Source organism: Lepus europaeus, chromosome 18, assembly GCF_033115175.1.
Source record: "Lepus europaeus isolate LE1 chromosome 18, mLepTim1.pri, whole genome shotgun sequence".
Lineage (NCBI taxonomy): Eukaryota > Metazoa > Chordata > Mammalia > Lagomorpha > Leporidae > Lepus > Lepus europaeus.
In genome coordinates this window covers 35,743,748-35,769,695 of record NC_084844.1, presented here as the reverse complement: position 1 = coordinate 35,769,695, position 25,948 = coordinate 35,743,748, and the positions used below count along the sequence as shown (strand labels likewise).

Sequence of the window (25,948 nt, the reverse complement as noted above, 5' to 3'; positions counted from 1 at the left end):
GGCCTCGCCTGCTGGATCATCTTCCTCCGCCTTAGGATGCCACTCGGCCTCACACGGTACAGCTCTCTGATGAAGAACAGAAGTGACAAGGGCAAAATCAAAAACTCTCCAGAATGTATTCAGCAGGAAGCTAAGATGGGGAAAACTGTGCTCATGCTCCCCAGCCTACACTCCCACTCCTGCCTTTGCCCGTCAGAGGAGGCCCGGCTCCTGCTATGCCTGACTGGCTGGCTGGGCGATTCTTCAGGGGCTGTGTTGTGTGCTTGTCACTCCCACACTGGGTCGCTTTTAAGATGCATGGACTTCTGAATCTTTAAAAGAAAGAACTGGAAAGGAAATCCCAGAGGCAGTTAGTTGGCAGGTCATCTGCCCGGAATGAGGAGAGAGTTGTGACAGGTTTGGGGAGCTTGAGAACAGGAGGAAATACAGGAGGGAACTGACCAGGAACAAATGGGAAAAATAAATAAATAAGGGTGGAGGAGCGAGGAGGGCCTGGCTGATAAATTTGTCATGGTGCCAGTTGACACAAGTGTGTGGTTTCTCTGCAGCACAGCTCAGCAGCCCAGGAGCGGGAGCAGAGGAGGTAGATGGTTGGACAGACTGGGCCAAGTGGGCCTGGCAAAGCAGGTGTGGCCCATGAGGCAGGTGGAAGCGGGGAATGAGTGAGGATGTCGGGCCTGTGCGTCCTTAGCACTAGGATAGGCAGTGACCCAGGGTCACCAGCAGGAAGAAGCCAGGGGACAGTCAGGGGTTGGCAGGCTCCGTGAGGTTGAAGAAGGTCATGAGTGAGAGTAAGGCAGGGAGGGAGGTAGACAAAGAGACTGATGACGCAAAGGTGGGATTTGTAGGCTCCACACATGGGAAGTGGCACTGGCATACAGCGTGAAGGTTTAGGTGAGGGTGAAAGCCAGGGCCGGGTGGAGGCTGATGAACTTGAAGGCCAGGGGTGCTGGCGTGGTCGTGCACCCGAGCGTCACACTTCCTGGGCGCTTGGCAGCAGTGGCTGAGCAGACAGGTGCAGGTGCTACAGCCCGGTCGCAGACGAGGGATTGCCCTTGGAGGTGTGGAGTCAGCGACAGGGGCGGGGGCACCGTGCCCCACGGGCCTCGTGGGCTCCGAGCGCCTCTCCTGGGTGGAAGGTCGTTGCTTTGGAAGAGGTGATGTAACCCACACAAAGGGCATTTGTAACCCCTCAGAGAAGGTGGTGCCTCCTTTCATTGTCAGGTCATTTTAGTGTGATTGAAAAATCAGGGGAGAAACCTTTTATTAGATGCCTGAAAGGGATACTGTATGAGATGTCTCTGCAAATCCTGGCCTCCCGGCCTGTGGGGAACCGCAGGCTGGCCACCTGTGGGAACCTCCTCATCTACATGGTTTGCAGCAATCGGTCGACCACAAGTCCTACGAAAACAGCCAGGTGAAACAGATGAAACAGAATGGACTCTGCATAAACAACTAGGAAGAACCCAGGTGAAACAGATGAACTTTTGACCTGAGGCTATACGCGCCCTTTCATCTGATTGGACGATATCAGCATAAAGGGACACTGGGATCTGGGCGGCCCCTCCTCTTCTTTTCTCCTCTCCCCGCTTTCCTTCTGCCCCCACAAGTAAAAGTTCCTTGAGAACCGATGAACAGTGACCGTGTCGCGACTACGTTGGACCCTCGCTGGCGAGGGTCCAACACCGGCCCACCTCTGCCAGAGAGCATTCCTGGTCGCACCCTGGCTGCTTCCCGAAGCAGAGTGCCGCGGGGCCCTGGCGAGGACTGCGGAGGCGGTAGCACACTCAAGCCTGCCCTGCACGTCGTCCTGTGTCCAGTGCATTCCTCCATGCCGGAGTGATTTCTGTGATTCCCATTTTATGGATGGGTAAAGTGAGCCAAGATTTGCCCTGATAGCACAGCTACTGAACAATGGTCCAAGCAGAGCCATCCCCATACCTAACAGTTCCCAACCACCCCCAGGTAGGCTCTGCAGACACAAGTAAGAAAACGCCTGCCGAGCCACGCCGAGCAGACGTGAGAGCAGGCCACTTCACCACACTCCCAGGTGCGCTGTGTTCGGGGTGTGCAGGTGCTGTGGAGGGGTAACTTCAGGCAGGCCCCACAGAGCTCGCCCTAGGGAGGCGTCTTGAGTCTGCAGGAGGCAGCTGCGTGTCACTTGGTGCGTCTGCTGTTAGTCTGAAATACACCATCATTGTCTCCTTCCTCCATGTCCTGTTTTTGAAGACACACACACACACACACACACCCCAATTCCTTTTCCATGAAATAGCTCCTCAAATAACTGAACACTGGAGTCACAGCTCTTATTCTCTTCTCCAGGATAAACAGCCTCGATTTCTTCCTTTCCTTCTTCCTGCCAGGTGCCAGGAACTGAGGCACTGGCTATGCATTGGGGACACAGAGAATACAAAAGGAAAAAAGAATGAATGAAAAGCAGCTCCTGCCCTCAGGAGCTTGCAGCCTAATGGAAGGACAGACCAGAAAGTACTGCCTTGCTCTTGTGCATAGTCTGCTCTGCAAAAATGCCCAGCAGCCAGTGTAGTGGCCAGAGTTTGACCGACTGCTGTCCTGGCTGACAGGTCGGCTGCTCTCTGTGAAGACCTGTGGGATGATCTCAGACCAGCAGGGGAGTGTTGGACTTCCCTAGCTGACCCAAGCCCTCAAGGATGACTGGGACTTTACCAAGGAAGAACATTCCAGGGTCAACAGGCAGCACATGTGGAGGCAATGAGGGGGAGGCATGGTGGTGGGGGCAGGCAAGGCCCAGGGGCAGGTGTAGTGTGCAGAGTCTGACGAACGGGGCAGGGGTGCCAGTGATGAACAGCTGTGCTCCAAAGAGTGGGCTTTGTCTTAAGGACAGAGGAGTAGAACACACACACTTGCAGTTGCAGGAAAAGTCACGCTGGTAGCAACAAGAAGAATGAATCGAGGGGCCGGCACTGTGGCACAGTAGGTTAATCCTCCGCCTATGGCGCAGGTTCTAGTCCCATATGGGCGCCAGTTCTAAACCTGGCTGCTCCACTTCTGATCCAACTCTCTGCTATAGCCTGAGAGAGCAGTAGAAGATGGCCCAAACACTTGGGCCCCTGCACCCGCATGGGAGACTCAGAGGAAGTACCTGGCTCCTGGTTTCAGATCAGCACAGCTCTGGCTGTTGCAGCCATTTGAGGAGTGAACCAATGGATGGAAGACCTCTCTCTCTGTCTCTCCCTCTCACTGTCTGAGACTCTACCTCTCAAATAAATAAATAAAATCTTAAAAAAAAAAAAAGAATGAATTGAAGGGAATCCTTGTTATGAGGCATGAAAGGCCAATGTAAAGATAGAGTAAACTCTGAGAACTAAGCTGAATTCCGGCAGCTGTAGAGAGTAGAGGACAAGTTCAAGAGGGCTTAGGAGGTTAAGTCCACAGCCCTTCTTGATCAGCTGGAGGTAGGGGTAGGGAAGTGGCAGCTGAGAGGATGGCGTCACCGTTCACTCAGGGAATTTGTTTCAGACTTGTTGAGGTGCCTGTGGGACATCCAAGGAAAGGTGTTTGGTGTCCCCTGCATGGGTTTGGAGCCAGGCGAGAACTGAGGGGCAGGTGCGTTTGGGAAGTCCGGAGCGCGCTGGTTGTATGAGCAGCTGCTGGAGTGGGTGAGTGCACTCAGGAAAAGCGTGCAGAGTGTGGTGGAGCCATCGGGAGCACCACAGTCAGAGCTGCAAAGCAGGAAGAGCGGGGCTGCGGGGAGGCTTGGGGTGGTCAGAGAGGGAGAAGGAAAACCAGAGGAAGCCCAGCACTGGCAGGCGTGGTCAGCACTTTCCCCGTCAAGTCAGTGTGCTTTTAGGGTGTTGGGCTGTGTTCCACGCAGAGTGCCGTGGCAGTGGGAGAACACTCACATGTTTTCGCAGTTGGGCAGAGGTTCTTTTCAAAAAAAAAAAAAATTATCTATTTGAAAGGCAGAGTTACAGAGAAGCAGAGAGAAAGAGCGAGAGAGAGAGAGAAGTATTCTACCCAGTGGTTCACTCCCCAAATGGCTGCAATGGCTGGAGAGGGCCAATCCAAAGCCAGGAGCCAGGAGCTTCTTCCAGGTCTCCCGTACGGGTGCAGGGGCCCAAGGATTTGGGCCATCCTGTACTGCTTTCCCAGGCCATAGCAGAGAGCTGGATGGGAAGTGAAGCAGTCGGGACTCAAACTGGCACCCATACAGGATGTCGGCACTGCAGGTGGCAGTTTCACCCACTGTTCATAGTGCCGGCCCCTGGGGCAGAAGTTCTTAATGCTCAGTTTGAGGACCTACTGCTCTACAGCAGTGGTTCCCAGAGTTCCCGAATAAGAATCTGACTATCCCAGAGATCCTGGAGAAGGGCGGAGAATCCACGCCCAGGAATTCTCCCCTGGGATTCCTGTCACCAGGGAAGCCTGGAAATGGTTCTCCAGGCGTTCCTTGTGAGCCCGGGGTTCTTTCTGACTGCGCCGATCACACCCCACACCCATACCTTCTGCCCTAAGGTTGTGATCCCTGTGGTCATGACAACTATTTCTAGTGAGGCTGTGTCTGGCTAGCGTTGGAAGTGCTCACCCTACCCTGAGCACTAGCGTGTTTGGGAGTCAGCGGAGATGCTGTGCTGGGGTTGTTGGTCGAGCTCGAGCCCTCTGCCCGTGTTCTGACCACAATCCTTCCCTGCTGCCTGGTGCGGCTGGGCTGATCACCAGTTCTGCTCTGTGGGGTAACAGGCCTCAATGTGACCCAGCATTCGGAAATGCCTCTGAATGTGTGAAGCTGACTCAGAAGGAAGTGAGGAAGAGGCGCCATATGTAGACGGTGAGGACATTGTGGGGTTATTGCCACGGAAAGAGCCGGCTCCACCTGCTTCTGTGTTGCAGACCTTGCGCTGCCTAGTGTCCCCAGCGTGAGACTCACAAAGCATGCCTGATTCATTCACTCTCAGGAGTAATGTCGTAAATAAGGCCTGTCCTACCAGAGGTATTTATTACTCCTAAGAGTGATTGACAGGACCTGTGCACCTGGCGTAAAATTGCAAATTTATTGACTTCAAACACTCTCATTGTATTAATGAATAGTCCAGATAAGTAGCCAGTCCTAAACTATTGGCTTTGGGCATTGTCTTTCCAGAAAAAATTGGAAACATAAATTACAGTTATTTTAATATAATAGGCAAAAGGGACCTACTGAGTAAAAAACCAGGGACATCTCCTGTTTGGAGCTATTTTACATTATTAAATAACTTGTATTATGTATATTTAATCTGTGCCCCCAAGAAAATACAATCACCACTTCATAAAGATGCCTGCACCCCATTCGCTAGAGCACTGTTCACAACCAGGCAAGATAGGAACACAACCCACGTGTCCATCAGTGGACAGATGGACAACCCATGGTGTGCACATGTGTGCACACACACACACACCTGCACACACAGCGCTTCTGCCCCTTGCCACTATTTGGAGTTATTTGAGAATGAAAGGTTGCAGGGCGGTGCTGCCTGGGAGGAGGTGGGTGGGTGGGTGCAGAATGGATGTCTGGACAAGTTTTCTTTCAGGCCCATGGCACACAGATCAACTCATGCTGCAGTGCGGGTCTGTTCTTCCTCCTCTCCATTCAACAAACTTGTTGGGTGCCTGGCGTGTGGCAGGACCTATGCTGGGGGCCATCTGTGGGGTGTTGGATAACCTCAGGGTGAGCTCTGTCTGGTTTTGGAGGGCAGCAGTTGAGTCTCGGGTGCACCAGGAGAGCTCCCATGAGGCTGTTGCTGGCAGCTCCCCGTTCCCAGGTTAGCAGCACCCAGTGCCATGTGCACATGCCTCCTGCTCACGAGGCCAAGACTGTGTGGGACTTACAGGGTACCTGTTTTTTTGGTTTTTTTTTAGATTTATTTGACAGAGTTACAGACAGAGAGAGACAGAGAGACAGAGAGAAAGGTCTTCCTTCCATTGGTTCCCTCCCCAAATGGCCGCAACAGCCAGAGCTGTGCCGATCCAAAGCCAGGAGCCAGGTGCTTCCTCCTGGTCTCCCATGGGGTGCAGGGCCCAAGCACTTGGGCCATCCTCCACTGCCTTCCCGGGCCACAGCAGAGAGTTGGACTGGAAGAGGAGCAACCGGGACTAGAGCCCGGCACCCATATGGGATGCCGGCGCCACAGGCGGAGATTTAAGCTAGTGCACACCACGGCGCCGGCCCCGGGGTACCCGTTTATCAGGTTTGATTTTCTGACCATCTGAGGGATCTGAGAAAGCTATTCTAGTAGCTTTTCAACCCCAGAAGAATCTCCAAAATTCAAATGAAACCTGGTGAGAAATGAATTCCTCGGTTCCACTCTTACTCCTAGTTCAAGATCAGATCAGAGGTCAGTGCTGTCAGCTGGCATCATCGGAGGTCTCTGCGGCCCTGCCAGAGGCCCCTGGTGCCTTGACCTTTTCTCTGTATTTTTATTCCTCCTTATGGATGAAGCCGATTTTCCTGTAATCCATTGTGTACCTCAGGTCTGAAGATAAAAAGATAAGTTCCTGCGTGCTCTCTCTCTCACATACACAAGTACACACATGCACTCACGCTCACCCATACACATGCTCACACACACATTCGCTCACAGATACATGTGCTCACACACACTCACACACATGATCACACGTACATGCTTACACACACATGATCACATGTACACGCTTACGCAGTCATGCACATGCTCACACGCACATTCGCTCATATACACATACATGTGCTCACATGCACACTCGCTCACACACACATACACACACACGTGCTCACAAACACACACCCATACACATGCTCACTTACTTGCTAACACACTCGCTCACGCACACTCTGGTGTGATAAATCTGCTCTTTGCCTGACTACAGCAGAAACAAAATATGGTGCTTCCTCCTCATGGGGGGAATTGGCATTTCTTACACGAGGAGGGGGAACAGGAATCTCCCCGGCCCCTCTCAGCTTGCGTCTCAGTGGTGGAAATGAATAACATCCTGCCTGGCCCTGCCAGGGTGAAGCGGGGAGCAAGAAGGGAGAATCCTGGCCGCGAGCTCCTGCCGGGGAGACCCTTGAGTTGGCAGGAAGTTGTAACCAGGTTAACACCGTTATTTGGACAGGGCCAGAGCGGGACTGTCTTGCAGGCAGGTGAGGACTGCCCCCAGCCTGCAGGCAGCTGGGCCTGTGAGGGAGAAGGACAGAGGGAGGCCTCTCGTTGACCCACCCTGGTAGCCATGTGGGAAGGCCCCTGGGTACCGCCATGCACCCATGCCCCACCCGTTAGCTGGAGCTAGGAGTTCTGGCTTTTGTCTTCACAGCGTGTGCCCCAGCCCCTGGAGCTTGCATTAACATGAGGCTGGAGCTGAGGGAAGAGGCCAAGGGACCGGCCGCTATGGGGATTGAACTCGTGGGGTGGGAGGGAGGAGAAAGGGAGGGGAGACGGCGGCAGCATCGGCTTGAGGAGTCATGGATGCCGCACACCCAAGCCTCTGTCTGCTGCTGCTTCTGTTGCAGACTGCGCATCATCCCCCGCCTGGGCCTCCAGCTCCTTGTTTTTAGAGTAGATTGAACCCGAAGTACTACAAAGAGCCAGTAGCCACAAACTGCTCTGGGGCCGGGACAGAGGTGAGCGGTGGCCGTCCAGCTTTAGCGAGCGCACAGGTGCCTGGGGACCTCATTTAAAGGTGCAGTCTGACGTTGCAGGCCTGGCTAGGGCCTGAGAGGCTGCATGCAGGTCCAGCAGGCCTCCCTGTGTGCCGCTGGGCAGGCCACGCGTGGAATACTCCCGTGCCACGTGCTCAGCTGTGGAAAGGGGACTAGTAAGCATCGCCTTGACTTCCTCCTGCAAGGTGCGGTGAGGATAAGGGAGCAGAGGCCTGTGGGAGCACCTCGTCAAGGGCAAAGCGGTGTGTGGTGCCAGGGATTATTGCCACCATTGAGGCTTCTGCGCCTGTTGCTTGCCCTGTGTGTGTTCCTGCGGCTCCTCAGCGTCTCCCTGCCTCCTCTCTGGTCTCCAGACCTGTGCTGCGGAGTCAGTGTGGCCCCCGCCACGGCTGCACAAATACTTTGACGTGTCAAGGCAGGAAATGACAGTTCCCAGGCACCCCGCTGGTTCAGGTGTGGGACAATCCCCTTAAACAGGCCTAGGGTGAGGAACTCAAGTGCTCCCAGGCTAAGCCCCACCCTCAGCCCCATGACTGCAAGACCAGGCAGTCAGACAGGGCAGTCCCCGTGCAACAGAAGGCCTGGGCAAGCGCCTGCCTGTTCACGGAGGCCTTCATGGATGCTGCCACGGCTGCCCCGTGCAGTGGGAGGCAAAGGGGACCAGCCTCTGTAGCCCCATCTGTGAAGTGGAGCAGACAGCATCTGCACTGCCTGTGGGGCTCTGCCGTGGTCCTGTAAGCAAAGTGAGACGATTTTGTGAAAATGTGTGCTGATCCTGTGGAAACAGGCACGGCGTTCGTGAGAGACTCTGCTCGCTGCTCCCACGGGAGGAGCATGGTGCTCAGACTGCCCTCCCCCAACCCCCGCTGGCCTCCAGGCCTCGCAGAAACCATCCTCACCCCCCTCCAGTGACCAGTGGTGCTGCTTCTCGTCTTACTCTCCTCGGGCCCTGAGTTCAGGTCTTGCCTGAGCAGCTTCAGTGGAGGGGCCTGGAACGTCAGGATCCTATTATGTGCCATACCCACCAGCACAAGCACAGGCCAGGCCCGGCTCTTTGTCCCGAGCCCCTTGCAACTGAAACCTTGGTGCGGATCCGTGCCTTGGAGTGAGAGCTGACAGCTTAGGTGGCAGAGGGTGCTACAAAGCTGACCACACACACTGCAAATAGAGCTGCCTGTTGCCCAAGCTGGCAGTGCCACTGTAAAGCCCCTGTAATTAGGTGGCTACCGAAACAACACACCCAATCAGCTCCAGCGCCCTCAGCCACAGCAGGACCCTCCCCTTCAGTGCAGAGTGGGTTCCTCCCTGCCTTTCCCTGAAGCTGCTGCCCCAGGGCCTCCTGGGAAGGAGCAAATAGATCCTGGCTCCAAGTAGGAACCCATTTGCCTTTGAAGTCCCAGAGTCCAGCCCAGACCCAGGCCTGCAGAGTTGGGCCCCAGACACCTCAGCGAGCAGGGGAAGCCGAGAAGTCTCCCTCTGAGGAAAGGCAGAGCCAAAGCGGGGAGAGCAGAGGTCAGGAATAATCCACAAGAACAAGCCGCTCGGGGCTGTGTGAAGCTCGAGTGTCACATCTGAAACCCAGTCGTGATAAATCCGATGGTTTTGGAAACATCTTCTTTGATTAAGGAAAACAGAAGACGTCCTGGCCCCTGCTTTCAGACTTCAAAGTTCTCCATGGAAAGCCTCACATTTGACTTAACTTACAGAGCACAGAAATCACAGGATTGTAGGGGGTTGCCCCCCACCCCAGCTGCCCCACTGTAAGAACCTCTGTAAAATTTTAGATAGGACAGCTGAGCTGAAAACCCCCTTCTCCGTACTGCAGCAGATTTTCTTTTTTTTATTATTTATTATTTTTTTTATTTTTTGACAGGCAGAGTGGATAGTGAGAGAGAGAGACAGAGAGAAAGGTCTTCCTTTGCCGTTGGTTCACCCTCCAATGGCCGCTGTGGCCAGCGTATCGTGCTGATCCGAAGCCAGGAGCCAGGTGCTTCTCCTGGTCTCCCATGCGGGTGCAGGGCCCAAGGACTTGGGCCATCCTCCACTGCCTCCCCGGGCCACAGCAGAGAGTGGCCTGGAAGAGGGGCAACCGGGATAGAGTCTGGCGCCCCAACCGGGACTAGAACCCAGTGTGCCAGCGCCGCAAGGCGGAGGATTAGCCTGTTATGCTACGGCGCCAGCCTACAGGCAGATTTTCAAAACCAAAATTCAGGTGGAAAGAGTCAGGCATTGTGGTACGGCAGGTTAAGCCACTGCGTGGGGTGTCTGCATCCCCTATCCGAGAACCTGGGATTAAGTCCTCCTCTGCTTCCAATCCAGCTCCCTGCTAATGCGCATCCTGGGAGGCAGCAGGTGATGGCTCAAGTACTTGGGTCCCTGCCACCCACATAGGGGAGCCAGGTCGACTTCCTGGCCCCTGGCCTTTGCCTGGCCCAGCCCCAGCTTTTGCTGGCATTCGGAGAGGAAGCCTGCAGATGGACGATCTCTCTTTCTCTCTCTCGCTCTCTGACACTCTTGCCTTTCAAATAGAAAAATAAATGAACTTTTAAAAACATTCAGCCTATGTTTCAGGTAGCAGGTGTAAGCTTTAGAGCCAGAGGAACACAGCATCCTGGCTGAACACTTGATATTGTCATCTTGAACAAAAATGTTACTTTTCTTTGCCTCATTTTTTTGATCTGTAAAATGGGAATAATTGCATCAATATAATAGAATTCTTGGGATGAATTAGATGAAATATAATGTATATAAAGTGGTTAGCTATGTGTGGCACAAAATAGACACCCAGCTATTTAAGTTCTCTTTTCCTGATATCTGACCCAACTATTTCCCATCAGGACTATCCTAGAAAACCTACTTTATATGTTTGTTGCCTTGAGAGATACGGTTCCGTGAAATGTTTCCATTCAAGGAGTTGTTCGGTTTCTGAGGACACGATGCATCTCCCAGTGAATTCTGAGCCTTGCCGAGGGAATCCTATAGCAGGATGCTGTGTGCACATTTTCTCTCCATCCTCAGAAGCAGGCCAGAGTATACCGAAGGAGCCATTTCATTGCAGTGTAGCTGCAAAATGATTCTTCTTTTCTCAGTTGGAGGGGTAGAAGTCACGGCTGCACTGGGCTTGGGGGTGTCTTTGGCCCAGTGGTTCAGATGCCAATTGGTACACCCACATCCCATTGCAGAGCACTGGAGTGCCTGGATTTGACTCCTGCTCCAGCTAATGACTCCAGCTTTCCTACTAATGCAGACCTGAAAGGCAGCAGGTGAAGGTGCAAGTAGTTGGGCTCCTGTCACTCATCTGGGAGACCTGGGCGGAGTTCCCAGCCCCAGGTGTCAGGTGGTGCAGGCATTTGGGGAGTGAACCAGAAGATGAGATCTCAGTCTCTCTCCCTCTCAAATAAATAGATGAATAATTTTTAAAAATGTAACACAGAGGGGTAAAGGGTCTCCGAGATGCCATCTGGGAACTGCTGGCCTGCCTCTGGGGCAACAGCAGGTCGGTGTGAGTGAGGAGCCGGCCCACACTCCCCTTACTTGGGTCCCCAGTGATGACTGAGCTCCTGGGCTCACAGGCAACCTGCTGGGGCCCTGCTCAGTGACCTCACCACGCATGAAGGTCGCAGACATGCCTTGACAGTCAGGAAAGGATGTCTCGTAGGAAGCCGTGTCTCCAAAGGATAGTGGAGGGTCACAGGCGAAGGGATTTGATTTTTAAATCTCCTTTCGGAGTTGTTCTTTAAGTCCTTCTGAGCTCAGGTACAGATTGTGTCCAGAGGTGGAATTGCTCCTGCCATTTTTCACACACTAGTTGGTACACATTCCTGATCTGAATTGAGAGGAAATGTGCCACAGGTACAAGGGATGGGTTCACATCGCATCGCGTGCGGCCCGCCAGGGCCTCTGGGAGGAGAGTCAGATGTGGGCCACAGAGCTGCAGGCTCCCTGGCCCCAGCCGAGCGGGGGTGGCACTCAGGGCTTCCCCAGGAGGCAGCCGAGTGAGGACAGCCTCCCGCACAGGCTCCCCCTCTCACCGGCTGACCGGCTCCCAGCGGGCACGCTGCTCTGCAGGCATTTCCCTCACTCGACCTTTCTATTTTTTCTCTTAATTTTGTTTTGTTTTTATTGATTACAAAAATTGTGGAAAACACCTAGAAAGGTATAAGGTAACAGGAGAGCCCCCTGGCCCGGCTCGGGAGGCTCCTTGGTGACCGTTTGCTGTGAGTCCTGTAGGACACTTCTCTGTGCTGCTGGTATGTGCTCTCTCTATAGTTCTGCCTTGCTTTGCACATTTAATGCTCTGTAAAGGATGTCTCCTGTTGTAGCATCCTTTTCACAACTACCTTCTGTCCTCCAAGGATTAAGTATAATTTATGTAACAAATACCCCTTGTGAAGCCTTGTGAAAGTAGCAGCATCTCGGTGCATAAAGGTTTCTTGGCTTCCTAGGTTATATACTTGGGCTGGAGTTCTGAAAATAGCATTCGCAGGTCAGCAGATGATGCGTTCCTACCTTAGTGTGTACTGCCACTCAGATAGCTTAGACTAGTAACTTCCCATCAGCTCAGTCTGGCTCATCCCATCCGTACCCATACAGACTGTGGTTCCGATTATTTATTCAAGAATTTAGGGGTGTGGGTGTTGCAACAAAGCAAGTTATGCTACTGCTTGGGACACCCACATCCCACATCAGAGTGCCTGGGATCAAGTCCCTCCTCTGCTTCTGATCCAGCTCCCTGCTAATGAGCCCTGGAGGCAGCAGATGCTGGCCCAACTACCTGGGCTCCTGCCACCCATGTGGGAGACCCTGGTAGAGTCTCTGACTCCTGGCTTGGGCCTTTCCCAGCCCTGACTGTTGTAGGCATATGTGGAAAGAACCCGCAGATGGAAGATCTGTCTTTCTCCCCCTCTTCCCCTCCCCAATCCCGCTTTCAAGTAAATAAAACTTAAAAGAATTCAGGGGGCTGAAAATCCTGTCCCACCCTCAGATGTGGAGAAGCCATTGGTCCATAAGGGACCTAACCTTGTTCGGAGCTAAGGGGCCGATCCCCTGCTCCCCAAGCCCTCTCTTGACATCCTCAGGAAAGAGGGGCACCATGGCCAGCGAAGGCTCCTACCTTGCAGTAGGCAGTGAGCAGTCAGCCTGGGCAGAGCAGCTGCACGGGGACCAGAGGCGGCTGCTCTACTGGCTGCCTGTCTTCTGCCCAGGATTTCTTCAGTGACTCACCTTCACTCTCTAAAAAGTCCCAGCGCCCCCAGGAAGTGCTACTCACAGAGCCAGGGGTAATTCCCTCTGTTTGAGTGGCCCCTGGTCAAAGACACCAGTATAAACACTGCAGTTACAGACCGGATTGGCTTTTATTTGTGACTTAGGCGTGGGGTGGTTCTCTAAAGCAGATTGAGAGCTTCCCCAGGCAGAATCAGAACAGTGGGAACAGGAAGCGGCCCAACAGGGGGAAAGCTGATTGGTTAACCCCAGGTTATATCAGGTTACCTCCGTGATAAAGGCTAAAGCAGAAGGGGTGTTCTTAGGATACAGACTCAGGTGGACCAGAATCTCCTGTGTGAAAAAACTGGTGGGCCAGGGGCCTGTCAACAGCCCCTTGAAGTGTGGGTCCGATTCTGTCATGTTCAGCACGAGTGATCCATTTTGTCCTGGTCTGGTTCCATGCAGGAGTTGAACAGCAGCCTCCCATGATTTTAGTTAACACACTGATGCGATGCTCACGGTAGCCCTGCAAGGCAGATGTCCGTTCCTTGTTTTGCAAGGTGCACTGTTCTCTTGGAGAAGCTTCAGAAATCACCACAAATGTGGTGCACTGAGACAGCGCTACTCAGGGTGGCACTCCATGAAGGCTCACCTCTTCCAGCCCCGGCGGCTCCCGGTGGCCCCTGGCCTGTGGCTGCATCACTCCCGTGTCTGCCTCCACCTTCACATGGCCTTCTTCTCTGTGTCTGTCATCTCCCTCTCTCTGCTCTTCCAAGAACACAGGCCTTTGGGTTCAGGATCCTAAATTATGACTGAAAGGCTCTGTGTCCGAATCAGGCCACATTCTGAGGCTCCAAAGGGACATGTCTTTTAGTAAGGACACCTTTCACCTGACTGGCTATAGTTGAAGAAACCAAGGTCCAAAGAAGGGAAATGACGTTCCCAAGGTCATTCAGTGAAAAAAACAACTGGCCGTGGCATATGAGCCCAGGTCTCCTGCTCACCAGGACTATGCTCTAATTAGGCAAAAGCAAGACTCCTATGGTACAGTTGCTTGCTTATATTACCTGGTTCACAGAAAATGAAATTTGGTAACTGTTACCCTAGGATAGCTCAAACATTATTTTACCATTTTTCTGTTAGCATCTTATTGTTAATTCCATGATTCTGTTAGGATATTATTATTATTTACTTTGGAATTAATTGATGTCAGTGTGAACCCCTTAATGAGAATCTCTCAGTTATTATCCATGTGTTAAGTGTGGAAATCGCGTCCCAGTGGGAGTCAGTCACTTGCCCGGAGAAACCAGAAATGTCTGTGGAGGAATTCCAGTTATAGCCCACTTTGTAACTGATGTTCGAGCCGTTAAGGTCTGCATTAGGATCCTCTGCTGCAGTTGTGAGTGTACCTCGCTGTCACAGTGGCGCCTGTGTGTTAAACTGCAGGCAAAGTCTTAGTGTCTCAGTTTCTTCCTGCTGCAGGCCTCTTTGACATGTTGACCACACGGGGCACTGTGTTCATGTAGCCCCTTCTCCCTAGGGGCCCCGAGGGCCTGTGAGAGCAGGTGTGCGGGCTGTCGCCCCCTGGCCTGTCGGCACCTCCTGGCTTTACAACATGAGCTGGGGTGTTCCTTTGCTTTGCTGGAAGCTTTTCTTTACTCTCTGCTCAGTTTGCTTCCAAACTGGAGTAGTAAATCCTTTAAAATATAATCTACTACCCAAGCCCCAAATCCCACAGCCAAGCAGGTGAATACAGGACATACAGGGTTCACTGATTGTCACAGTTTCATGAGCCTTAGATCATCTGGGTCGTAACAGATGGCTGGAGCCCAGGCCCCTTTGCTCAGCCCCACATCTGCCTATAGAGGTGGGAGTGCGGTTATTTCCGGGAACCGACCCAGAGGATGCACAGGACAGGCCGAGTGCTCGTCTCCTCGCGCCCTACCTGCCTTCCCACAGTGAACCCATCTGGTAATCACGACATGGTGCACAATATCATGAAATATGAACGATGCCTGCAGACAACCCAGTGACCTCCCAGATCAGCCAGGGTTCTCCTGGAAAACAAAATGGGAGATGGGTACACATATGTATGTGTTATATGTATGTGTCATAAGTATGTGTCAGCAGATCGTTCTCGGGATTTCTTATGGGAATTACCTGGTGTGATTAGGAAGGCTTTGAAGTCCCACTCTCTGCTGCCGTGAGCTGCAGGACCAGGGCGGCCAGAGGTGCCACTGTGGGAAATCCCAGTGTAAGTCCTTGTCCGGATTCCAAAGCACAAAACCCGGTAGACGAAGGGCTGATGGTGTGAGCCCCAGTCTGGGCCCGGAGGTCTGAGCACCAGGAACCGCAGTGTCCAAGGGCAGGAGGAGACAGCGTCCCAGCTCAGAGGGAGTGAATGTGTCCCTCCGGGCTCTTCTTGTCTTCTTCAGACCCTCAGCTGGACAATGCCCACCCACGTGGGTGAGGGCGGATCTTCCTCACCCTGTTGACTGGTTCTGATGCTAGTCTCTTCCAGGAACACTCCACATCATGTTTTGCCAGCTCTCTGGGCATGCCTTAAACCCATCAAGTTGTCACATAAGGTTGACTGTGGCACCAAGTAAAGCTCGGGTCCTGGTGCTGATCAGAGCCGAGCCGAGGTGTGGAGAGGCAGTGCTGCCCCAGTGTTGGCGGTCAGCTCAGCGAGGAGCGGTGCGGTGCCCTCAGCGAGGAGGCCGTGCAGGGGCTGCCTTCACTGTGCACGGGGCGGTCTCTTGGTTACCGCAGACATTGCTGTTATCACGAGCTCTCACCTAGCAGGGCCTAGCTCTTGCAGTGCAGGTTTTCCTGTTGGCCTCCCTGGTGGCTGGAAATCTGATCAGCAGACTCTCGGCAAAGTCCAAACCCAGGGCTGACTCTAGTGGTTGCAAAGCGGAGGCTGTGCCAGCGTCTCATAAGTAGCGGGATACGATTAGACACTATCAGCTTAGGGGAGCATCCCGCCTGCCCGCTCCGCCTCTACCCCCATGCGTCCCTGCCCCTTTTACAACGCTGTACAAAGCAGCGCGTGTGTTCCCCCGCCTCCCCACACGCTGCCAGCTTGCCAGCTGTCACAGCATGCCTTTAATGGGTTTGTGAAACCCAAGAACCTGCCCCGTCTCTTCTCTGGGGAGAGAGGATCACACTGGATGCCAAGCTGGGTAGCAGGATGCCACCCGCTCTCTGTGCCATCCCACCCAGCTTGCTTTGTTTTTCCTCTTTCCCAGAATCTCCAAATCTAAAATAAGTGTACAGAAGGCAAAAGAGTGACGCTGTAGCGTTGCTCTCCGCTCCTGTCTTCTGATTTAAAGTCCATTTTCTGCCTACCCTGGCTCTAGCTGCCTGGGCTCAGCAACCTAAAGGGTGTTGACGCCAGAGTAACAGATCTCTCAGATGGTCATGATGAGTCAATCAACAAATGTGCTCCGAGCACGCGTGACGTACTAAGCCTTGCACTGTTTCCCATTATGGAGAAATGCATGCCCTCAGGAGTTCTGAGCTGCTTGGAGAAGCAGAGCGTGTGAACAGCGTACGGCAGTGTGGAACACGGCCATGGGAGTGGTCTGTGGGGTCCCCGGATCAACCTGGGCTCCACAGAAGGGCTTCAGAGGCATCATGCTTGCATGGTGTTGTGTCTACCAGTACACAATTTTTGGATAAATTTCTAGCTTTCCTCAACTACACTCCTAAAGATAAAAACAAACAAAACAAAACAAAAAACCCTCCATACTATCAGAGCTGGAGGGTGAATATTCATTATGTGCTGAGTTGTTGTGCAGGGTTCCATTGAGCAAAGTCAGACTTGAACCCCATCTTGGAGCGTGACAGAGACTGCAGGGTACAAGGCGGCCCTGCAGGGTAGATTGTCAGGCGGCCTCCTGGGAAGACTGTGGTGCTCGGTGTGGTTTCTCACATCTCTCAGACTCCGGAAATGCCAATCTGTTAACGTGGTGACAGTTGCTGCTGCTTCCCACAGTTCTGTGAAGGACCCTGAGCATGGGCTGCTGGATTTTGGGCCCACTCTGTATCGCCACACAGTACAGTGCTTGACTCCTGTCATGTGGACAGTAATCCGTGTTTGATGAATGCAGGAGTGAGCTGAAGTAACGCACGTGCGAGGGCTCTGCAGCCAGCAGCGCATTGCTTCCGCGCGTCTTTGCTGCTGAGCATGTGTGTTTTGAGCTTTGCAACAGCCTGCGCTCAGTGAGCATCTTCTCCCCCGAAGCTGACCCTTCCCCACGTAATGGGACTCCAGGGCTAGCCCCTCTGATGGAGCGTCCCTGGGCTAGAAGATGAATGGGAGCTGTGCCGTCACCACCGACAAGATGTGCAGTTTCCTAAGAGCCCGGAGGTGACCTCAGCCTCCAGGGGCTTGGCCTGTCCACCCCGCGCCTGCTGACATGCGCACACCTGCAGCCCCGCTCCACTCCACAGCCAGGAGGGCAGCAGTGGGCTGGGAGGAAAGGCGGGGGTGGGGGTGTTACATAGCCTCCGCCGGGACCCTTCCAGCTGGAAGAGCAGGGGCTCTGCTGTGACTTCCCTGGGCAACAGAAAGGACCAAGTGCTCCTTTGCTGCACACCCTCAGGGTCTCCTGCCTCCCACCCACAACTTCCTAGATGTGTCCAGGCTGACAGAACAGACCTCCAGTCTGTCTTTTCCCTCCTGTGTGCCATCGGACCGCAAGGTGACTCCTCATCGTCACCGTGACGCTGGTCATGGGCTGGTCGAGAGCAGGAAAGATTCTTAAAAGACGTCGGATGAAGATGACAGGAGTTCTCTGCGCAAGTTGAGAGAAACAGGGCGGGAGGCAGTGTGGGAGTGCGTAGAGTGAGCGTGTAGAAAGATCGTCTTCCCCGAGTTACACCCCTGACGGGACACTCCGCCCGCCTTGCCTCACGTGATGACCTTGCTCGCCAAGCCCACACTGTGAGATACTAAGATTAGCCACCCGTGCTTTCGAAATAAATACTACGTGTTTGTGTGTATGTAACATTTCCATAGGGAGGGAATATGGCAAGATATTTTTAAAAAGCGGAATGTGTTCTGAGCCAAGAATCAGGAACACATCGCTTAACCTGTGCGAGATTCCTGCCCCTCCTGCTCCTCGGCCAAGCTGAGGATCATGGCGGTCAAGATGTAGACGCCGAGGTAGGCACTGTGACTGTTGGCGAGCACACGGGTGACATGCAGGGCACCCCCGTGTCGGGCACTGCCAGCTTCATCTCACGCAGCCTCTCCTCCCCCGACGGCTCCGTGCGGTTCTGTTGTTTCATCCGTTCTTCCCAGGGAGGAGTTGGCGACTCCAGCCTGGAGTTGCACAGCGGATTTGTGTGAGTCTGGGTTTAAATCCAGGTCCACTTGCATTCTGCACATATCTTTCAGTTCTCTCCTCCGATACCGTGTACCCCTCTGTCAGCCCACCCTCTCGCCTGAGCGCTTGGTGCTGTCACGGGGGGGGGTCTGGATTCTGATTTGTTTGATTGTCTTCCTGACTCGGCCCTGCCCTGGGTCTTGCACAGAAGGTGTGGTCAGCAATGGGGCTCCCTCCCGGAGGCAGCCGCCCTGCTGTCCGCTCCTGTCCTGGCTCTCCAGGCTCTGAGCCACCTCTGGCTGCAAGAAAGCTGCGTGCCCAGGCAGGAGGAGGGTCTTCGTTTTCTCATCATACCGGCTTCTGAAGTCATGAGACACAGGCGTGCCAGACAGACCCTGGAGAAAAACACCCATGCTGTAGCCGCTGGTCCTGTCCGATCAGACGGGGCGGGGGAAACTGGCGTAACCGCACTGCTCCCTGGAGCCAGAGCAAAGAGTCACTAGTTCACTTCAGAGATGGGAAGAGGAGATAGAGGCACTCGGCTGACGTCACGGGGGAACAGGCAGTAGTCTCAGAAGCCTCGTTGATGTCATCAGCCCTGTGTGTCCTTGGGAGCTGGGCTGATGTTGGTTGGGTGTTGTCCCCAGGCCTGGCACTGCCAGTGTCTGACTTCGCTCAGCCCAGGCCCTTGGAAAATGTGCTGACACTCAGCACCTAGCTCCCCAGAATGCCGCCCTGACCCTACTCAGTGGGACAGAGAAGGTGAGTGAGGGCAGCACCCCATTGCCAATCGCCAGCAGCCCACCGCCAAGGCTGCGTCTTCAGGGAGATGCAGTTACAGCTGCTGCCCACTTTCCAGTGCCAGGAGCCTGTTCTGCAATTAGGTAAGAGATAAATCAAAGCCAGAGTTGGCTGATGAAATTCAGGAGCTGGTGGTGACCCTTGCCACACATATAAATCCCCCCCGCCGGGGGCCTTTGTCTGGTCAGGAGGGTTCAGGATTATCTGGCCCACTTTGCTGATGTATGGAGTCCCCGGCTGCCGGAGTGTTTACCAACGGTTATCACCTCGATGCTTTGGCCATTATCAGAGGCAGGGCCGCCTGCCGGGGCCGGGGCTCGCACCCTCTCTATTACCACCTGTCATTGGCAGAGAGTGTGCTCTGACACTGCCCAGTCCCCCGTGCCGAGGGAAGATAGTTTCTGACGGCTGATCAAAGAAGAGAAGCAAGGCCTGATAAAGAGTGTGTGTTTCATGTACTTTTAACTTTGGGAAACACTGGCATTTGCATTTTTCCCCCCATCTTCCTGGTGCTGGCAGGAACCAAGCCCAATAAATGTAGTGGATTCAGTTACCTAATCACTGTGGAAATGGCATGTGCTTAAAGCAACAGAGCATGACAATAATCTCCTTCCAAGAGAGAGGGGCTGAAATAAGCTTTCACAGAAGACTTGCTGTAGACTAGAGTAGAATAATCTAAACTTGGACTTTGAAGTGATCTTGCACGTAAAACCTAATCTTGGCATTCAGCAGAACACCATGTACTTTTCGGAACTGGGGAGAGCTTTGGATTAAAGAACGCTCCTTAGTGAAGATGCTGTCACTCGACTCTACTGCTGGTGTCCCCGCGTGGGGCCCTGGCTAGGCACGCGTCCTTGGGAAGTTGGGAGACTTTGTGGCGGGGTAGAATGAGTTGCACAGAGAGGCATCGAGAGATCTGAGTTCTCAAACACACACTGTGGCTGTGTGTTCTTGGGCCCTCACTTCTCAGCGCTTCTAGTGTAAAATGAGGAGATTTGGGGGTCCAGGTTATAGGACATAGTGGTTTAGAAAGTCTTTTTGCCATTTAGCCCATGCAACCCCTTTTGTGAATGCCATTTCGGGTGGAGTCCCATTGTTTCAAACAGAAGTAGAGATGTGTTGAGGGAATTTGGGAGGGGGCGGCTCTTCCCTCGTCCCGGTTCTTGAAGCAGTCCCTGAAGACCAGAGGGAACCCCCTCCCAGCTCCTCAGAAGCAGTTTTGAAATCAGTGCCCTCAGTGGCGTGGAGGTCTGTGCCATCCGCAGTGGCAGGAGCTGCTTTCTTCCACACCACCCCTGCCTGTCCCGCAGTGGTCTCCCTCCACCCAGCCCACAGAAGCGCTAACATGGGGCATCCGTGAGGGACAGACAGAGAAAGAAGAGGCAGCCCCAAGAAAACCTGGACTCAATCCAGATGTCCCCTATGTGCCACAGGTACCTTCGACCGGAGCGTGACCCTGCTGGAGGTGTGCGGGAGCTGGCCTGAGGGCTTCGGGCTGCGGCACATGTCCTCCATGGAGCACACAGAGGAGGGCCTGCGGGAGCGGCTCGCCGACGCCATGGCCGAGTCACCCAGCCGCGACGTTGTGGGATCTGGAACAGGTAATGGCGCATCCCACTGCCATCCTGACTTTTAGCGTAGTGCTTCTTTGGCAGGCAAGGCAAGGGCGTAGGTGTGTTTGCAGGTTTCTGCAGTAGCACTCAGCTCGCTCTGCGTGAAGGGGGCTTCCCGGTGGAACTGCCCCCTCCCATAGGGTGAGCACAGGCACCAGTGCCATGATCAGCACCATCATATTGTGCAGGAGCTCCGGAGTCCCCGGGTCCTCCTGCAGCTCTGACTACAGAGGCTGCACGGCATCTCCCGCCAGGCTGGAGGCTTTGCAGACTGGTGGGCAGGGGGCCTGGCCTTGGAGGGCACAGCATGGAGCAGGCAGGGCTGCTTCAGCCCCCACACAGCTCTTTCCTAGCCTGCCTTTTGCCCCGCACTCTTGCCTCTGAGCACATCCAGTGACAGCAGCCTGGGGTGGCCTCCTGCCTCCACACAGGACGAGAAGGCCATCCTTAGATGATGAGTGGGCGCTCCCCCGGGCGGGCACGTGTACGTGTGCACGTGACTCTCACCTACCCTCACACAACTCTCACATGCACTCTCCCTGCCATGCACACGACTCCTACACAAGTGCACACAGCTCACACACACGCTGTCACATGCACGTGACACAACATGTTCATGACCCTCACACATGCACTCACATGCATATGACTCAAGCACATGTTCCCGACTCTCACACATGCACTCTCCCACACATGTTCACAACCCTCACACATGCACTGTCACATGTACATAACACACATGTGTTCACGGCCCTCACACGTGCATTGCCACATGCATATGACACATACATGTTCACAACCCTCACACATGCACTGTCATGTGTACATGACACACCCGTGTTCATGGCCCTTACACGTGCATTGTCACATGCACATGACACACATGTTTGCAGCCCTCACACATGCACCGTCGTGTGCACGACACATGTTCGTGACCCTCACACCATGCACTGTTGCATGCACATGACACACACGTTCATGGCTCTCACACATATACTGTCACGTGCACATGGCTCCTACACACATGTTCACAACTCTCGCACACACACTCTTGCTCACATTCACACGTTCCTTCCCTCTCCACACGACTGTGACATGGGCCAGGCTTCCTCATGCTAGGTAGCTCTTGCCGTCTGTGACTGATCTGGCCCTGCTCCGGCATCTCCTGAATGCCCCATAGGCTGCTTCCCAGCTTTCTGAGGTCGATGTGGACTTTTTAATGGGTTGGGCGGACACTAGCTGAAGGCCTTTTCCTCTCTCAGTTGCCTGTGTCCTCTCAGGATTTTCACTCTTTGCTGTGAACTGTTCCATCACTGCCTCCCAGGCCTGCCTGCACAAAGGAGCCCTGTGGGAGACACCCAGAACCCTGTGGTTCTGACCAGGACCAGCAGGGTGCCCCGAGGGTCAGAGCACCTGAGGCTGGCAGCACCCAGCGACCTCTCCCAGCTCCTCCAGCCCCTCAGATGGGGGCTGGCATTTAGGCCGACCCCTGCCTTTTTGGCCATCCCCAAGCCAGTCCCCCTGTGCCCACATGAAGAAGACAGAGTCATCTCGCATAGGGGCCTGCCCACAGTGCAGGTGCTGAATGAACCAAATGGAATGGAGGAGGCCAGGAGGAAGGGGTGGGGCTTGGCTGGAGACCTAGAAGGTGCTCATGGGCCCCAATGACAGCCATCTCCCTTCCCTGCCACCCACCCCAAAGGAGGGAGCTCAGGCTTCACAGGTGCCACAGCCGTGTCCCACCCACCATGTGCTGGTGGGCACGGCCGCGTCCTGCCACTCTAGCCCACTGTGTAGCCCCCGCTCACTTGCGGAGGACACGTCACTCCCCCACCCAGGTCCAGAGATGAGGAGCAGCTCTGCCGCTCCGCAGGGAGGCATGCGTTGTTCTTTCTGCGCCTGGCTCCTGGCTCGCCTTGATCCTGCGTCTCCGGGGCCCGGCCAGCCTGGACTCCCACAAGAGCCGGATGGCACTGGACTCACTCCCCAGGAGCCTCCCTCTTCTGAGGCCCCTCCTCCCCAGCGTAGCTCAGCCCCCCGTGAGCAGATTAGAAGGCGCCGTCCACAGGAGCTGTGCCTGGGTGCAGCCTGAGCAAAGCTGGCAGACAGCAGAGGGATTCAGGGACGTCTTTGTGGCCTCAAGCAGGTTCATGAAGTTACAAAGAATAAAAAGAGAGAGAGGAAATTAAAACTGCATGGCCCATAGGTCAGAAAATAGAGAGACTCTCTTGTTTGCAGCAGAGGGATTTCATTTTCCTCTCCAAACTGTCACCGAAAGGGATTCACTTAGTTTTCTGTGACTATAATAGATGTATGTTTTATTTATTTATGTGAAGCCTCTCTGTTTGGAAGGCCAGTAAGTAGAGCAGGTGTCATGGAAGTTAGCCGGTTCCCTGCGCTGTGTTGGGAATCACTTTTCACATTTCCCAGCTGGGGATGAAGTATGAGCCTGGTAGTGCTGTACGGGCAGCACGGGCAGCCTCACACACCCAGCCCCAGGCAGCTCAGCCCCCAGAGGGTCAGGAAGTACCGAGTGATCGGGTGAGGATTTCCAGCAAGTCACCTTTTGCTCAAAGCAACCTCTCGGTTCCCCTCTCCCCACAGCGCTGCTCCCTCGGGTAGTTCATAGGACAAGCAGATAGGGTGACATCAAGTGCTTGCCTGCTAGGTGCTCTGATGCACCAGAGATAAGTCAGTTCCTTGAATGCCTTCTCACAGGCACCAGTGTAATACCAACATGCAAATGAAGCAGAGGCCAAGTCAAAACTTGCTCTCATGACCCCTGACCCGGAAGCACATGATACAGCACACCTCACTGTTACCAAGGTTGAGCTGGCAACCATGTTGGTAAATATTTAACAACCGGTTCTCCAAAGGAATGCAGGGAAGCCCTGCTTTGTGGACTTCCAAAGAGTAAAAATGGTGAGCGTGAGTTTCAGGCTGTTGGCAGGATGTGTAGTCGGCTGGCAGAATTCCTGGAAATATGCGGACTCTGGCGTCCCGTTCGCAGGCTGCACCATGGGACAAGGGATTCTCCCCAAGCGCAGCTCAGTGGCAGCTGTGCAGCGCAGAGGCTGAGATACTTGGGACAGCCACATCCCATAATATCAGAGGGCTTAGTTTTGAGTCCCAGTTTCACTTCCCATCCAGCTCCCTGCTGATATGCACCCTGGGAGGCAGCAGTGATTGGTCAAAGACATGGTCCCCTACCGTGCACGTGGGAGGCCTGGATGGAGTTTCAGCCATTTGGAAGTGAACCTGTGGATGGAAGATAAACCTCTCTCTCACGCTCTCTGTCTCACACTCTGCCTTTCAAATAATCATTTTATAAAAAGCATGAAAATCTTTTAAAAAGGTCCCAGGTGGCCAGGGTGGTGGGGACTTTGACGAGCCCTTGGTCCAGGGATGTAAAAGTTCACATCAGGGCATCGGGTCCCCGAGATCTGTCATCCCGCATGGTGAGGGTGTTATGTTCTTGAGCATCGCCCGGAGAGTATGGTTTAAATATTCTCACCACAAAAACCTGCTATGGGAGGTAATACGATGTTAGTTTGATTTGGCCATTCTGTAATGTGTATTATTTCAAAGCTTCAGGTTGTACATGATAAATAAGTACAATTTTCATTTGTGAATTAAAAAGTAAGTTTATTTAAGAAAAAGAAGAAGAAGGGTTGTCTGCAGGCCACAGCGTCACCATTCCCTAGGAGCTGATGAGAATGTAGAGTCTCAGGCCCCACCCAGCCCTCCTCAGTCAGGGTCCATTCCACAACAGGAACTGGAGTTCAAGGTCTATTTTTAAACCTGATTGACCTGTCAGGCAGGTGCTAGTTCAGGCCTCCACGGAAGCTGCAGAGCTGGGCGACTCGTGAGGTCGCGTGTGTGACGGCAGGTCCAGCTCTGGCGTCGCTAGCTATATCGCCCTCTCACTGATGCTCTCAGCGCCCCTCACTCCCGCTGCCCTTCCGCTGCTTCGTGCACTTGGGGGTCAGTCCGACTCTGCCGTTGCAACTGCGCTGCCAAGGGACGCTCACAGCTTGTTCACGGTTGTGACACGGTTGTGGTCGGCAGCCTCCTGCGTTCCCCTGTGCCCCCTTCCACTGTTCTCGCCTGCAGCTGCCTGCCTGGCCCGGGTGCGACACAGCAGGCGGGGAGGCCGCGGCTCTTTGCTGAGTGTGCTGAGTCCCGGGTGCTTCTGGCCCATTTTCTTACAGATTGCCCACTTCTGTGACGCTTTTTCCTGTCCCTGCTGTTTATTTAGTACGGCGCTGCGCTCGGTCCCTCGTCTGGGAACCAGGCCCTTTCCTTCTCTGCGGATGCTTCTTGAACCTCCTCTCACTGTCAGAGAGGAAGTGGGGGTCGTCAGTGGAGGCGTCTCTCCCCTCCCTGCCGCCCGCGTGCTGACCACAACCCCTCTCCTCCTGCCACAGAGGAGCCACCCGACCCCAGCTGTCCACAGCTGTCCTCCCGGCCGTGGTCCCCAGCTGTCGGGTCTGCCCCAGCACTGGCCCTGCTTGCCGCTGCCGCCCTCTGGAAGTGCTCTCCCCGAGGGCCTGTTTCGCCAACCCCCTTGGCCTTTCTTCTCCATCCCCGTCCTGGGTTTCCCTGCCCTGTCCTCCTTAGTCTTCCTGAAGGCCCTGTCTTGGCCTCTTCCGTGTCCCTCAGTACCTGGCGATCTCTGTCTCCATGGCTTCAGTTTCTACCCCTGAACTGACAACTTCCAGATAATGTGCAGACTGGCTTTGTCTCCTGTCTCTGGAACGCACTGTCCAGTTACCTGCTGACCTGCTCTCAAAGCTGAGAACGCATCTCCGCCTTCCCCTCCTCGCGGCTTCACCCCATCTCGGTGTGCACCCAGCCCTTGCGACCAGACCAGCCCTGCCCTCCCTCCATCTTCCTCTCCGGCTGCCCTGTGCCAGCTCCAGTGTGCTCCCCGAGGGTCCCTGAGCCCACAGCGCACTCTGCCCACCAGGCCTCTGCACATACTTTTTCCTTTTGCTTGGAATGTTGTCTCCCAGAGCCCACTCCTCTCCATCTCCCCCTCAGAATAACTTCACTAATTCCTGCTTAGCGGACATTCCTTTCAGTATTGCCTTTTCTAGAAAAATAGAAGGTTTTAAGTAAACACAACATTGACTTCTTCCAGTTGTTTTGTGGCTAGGTAAAGCTCTAACAATACCAAAGGAGGGGAGGGGATGTGAGAAACACCTGGGGACCCTGTAAGTACTTCTTCCCTTTAGATTTTAACTCTTCAATCACTCTTTGGTTAAACCTTGTCTTCCTTTTTTGCTTTCTCCCACAATGAGTATCAAAAACACAGGCCTCCCCTACAGGCCCCG

At 54.1% G+C, this 25,948-nt stretch overlaps 1 protein-coding gene across 6 annotated transcripts in view; it reads left to right on the top strand.

Moving 5' to 3' along the window:
• The window catches only part of BCAS3 (BCAS3 microtubule associated cell migration factor), a 602,204-nt gene that overhangs the window by 559,260 nt on the left and 16,996 nt on the right, over positions 1-25,948 (top strand). For all 6 annotated transcript variants that reach the window (XM_062215515.1, XM_062215514.1, XM_062215517.1 and 3 more), the window contains one exon: positions 20,433-20,600. In XM_062215515.1, the coding sequence (XP_062071499.1) occupies positions 20,433-20,600 (168 nt within the window). The remainder of the gene's footprint in view (positions 1-20,432; positions 20,601-25,948) is intronic.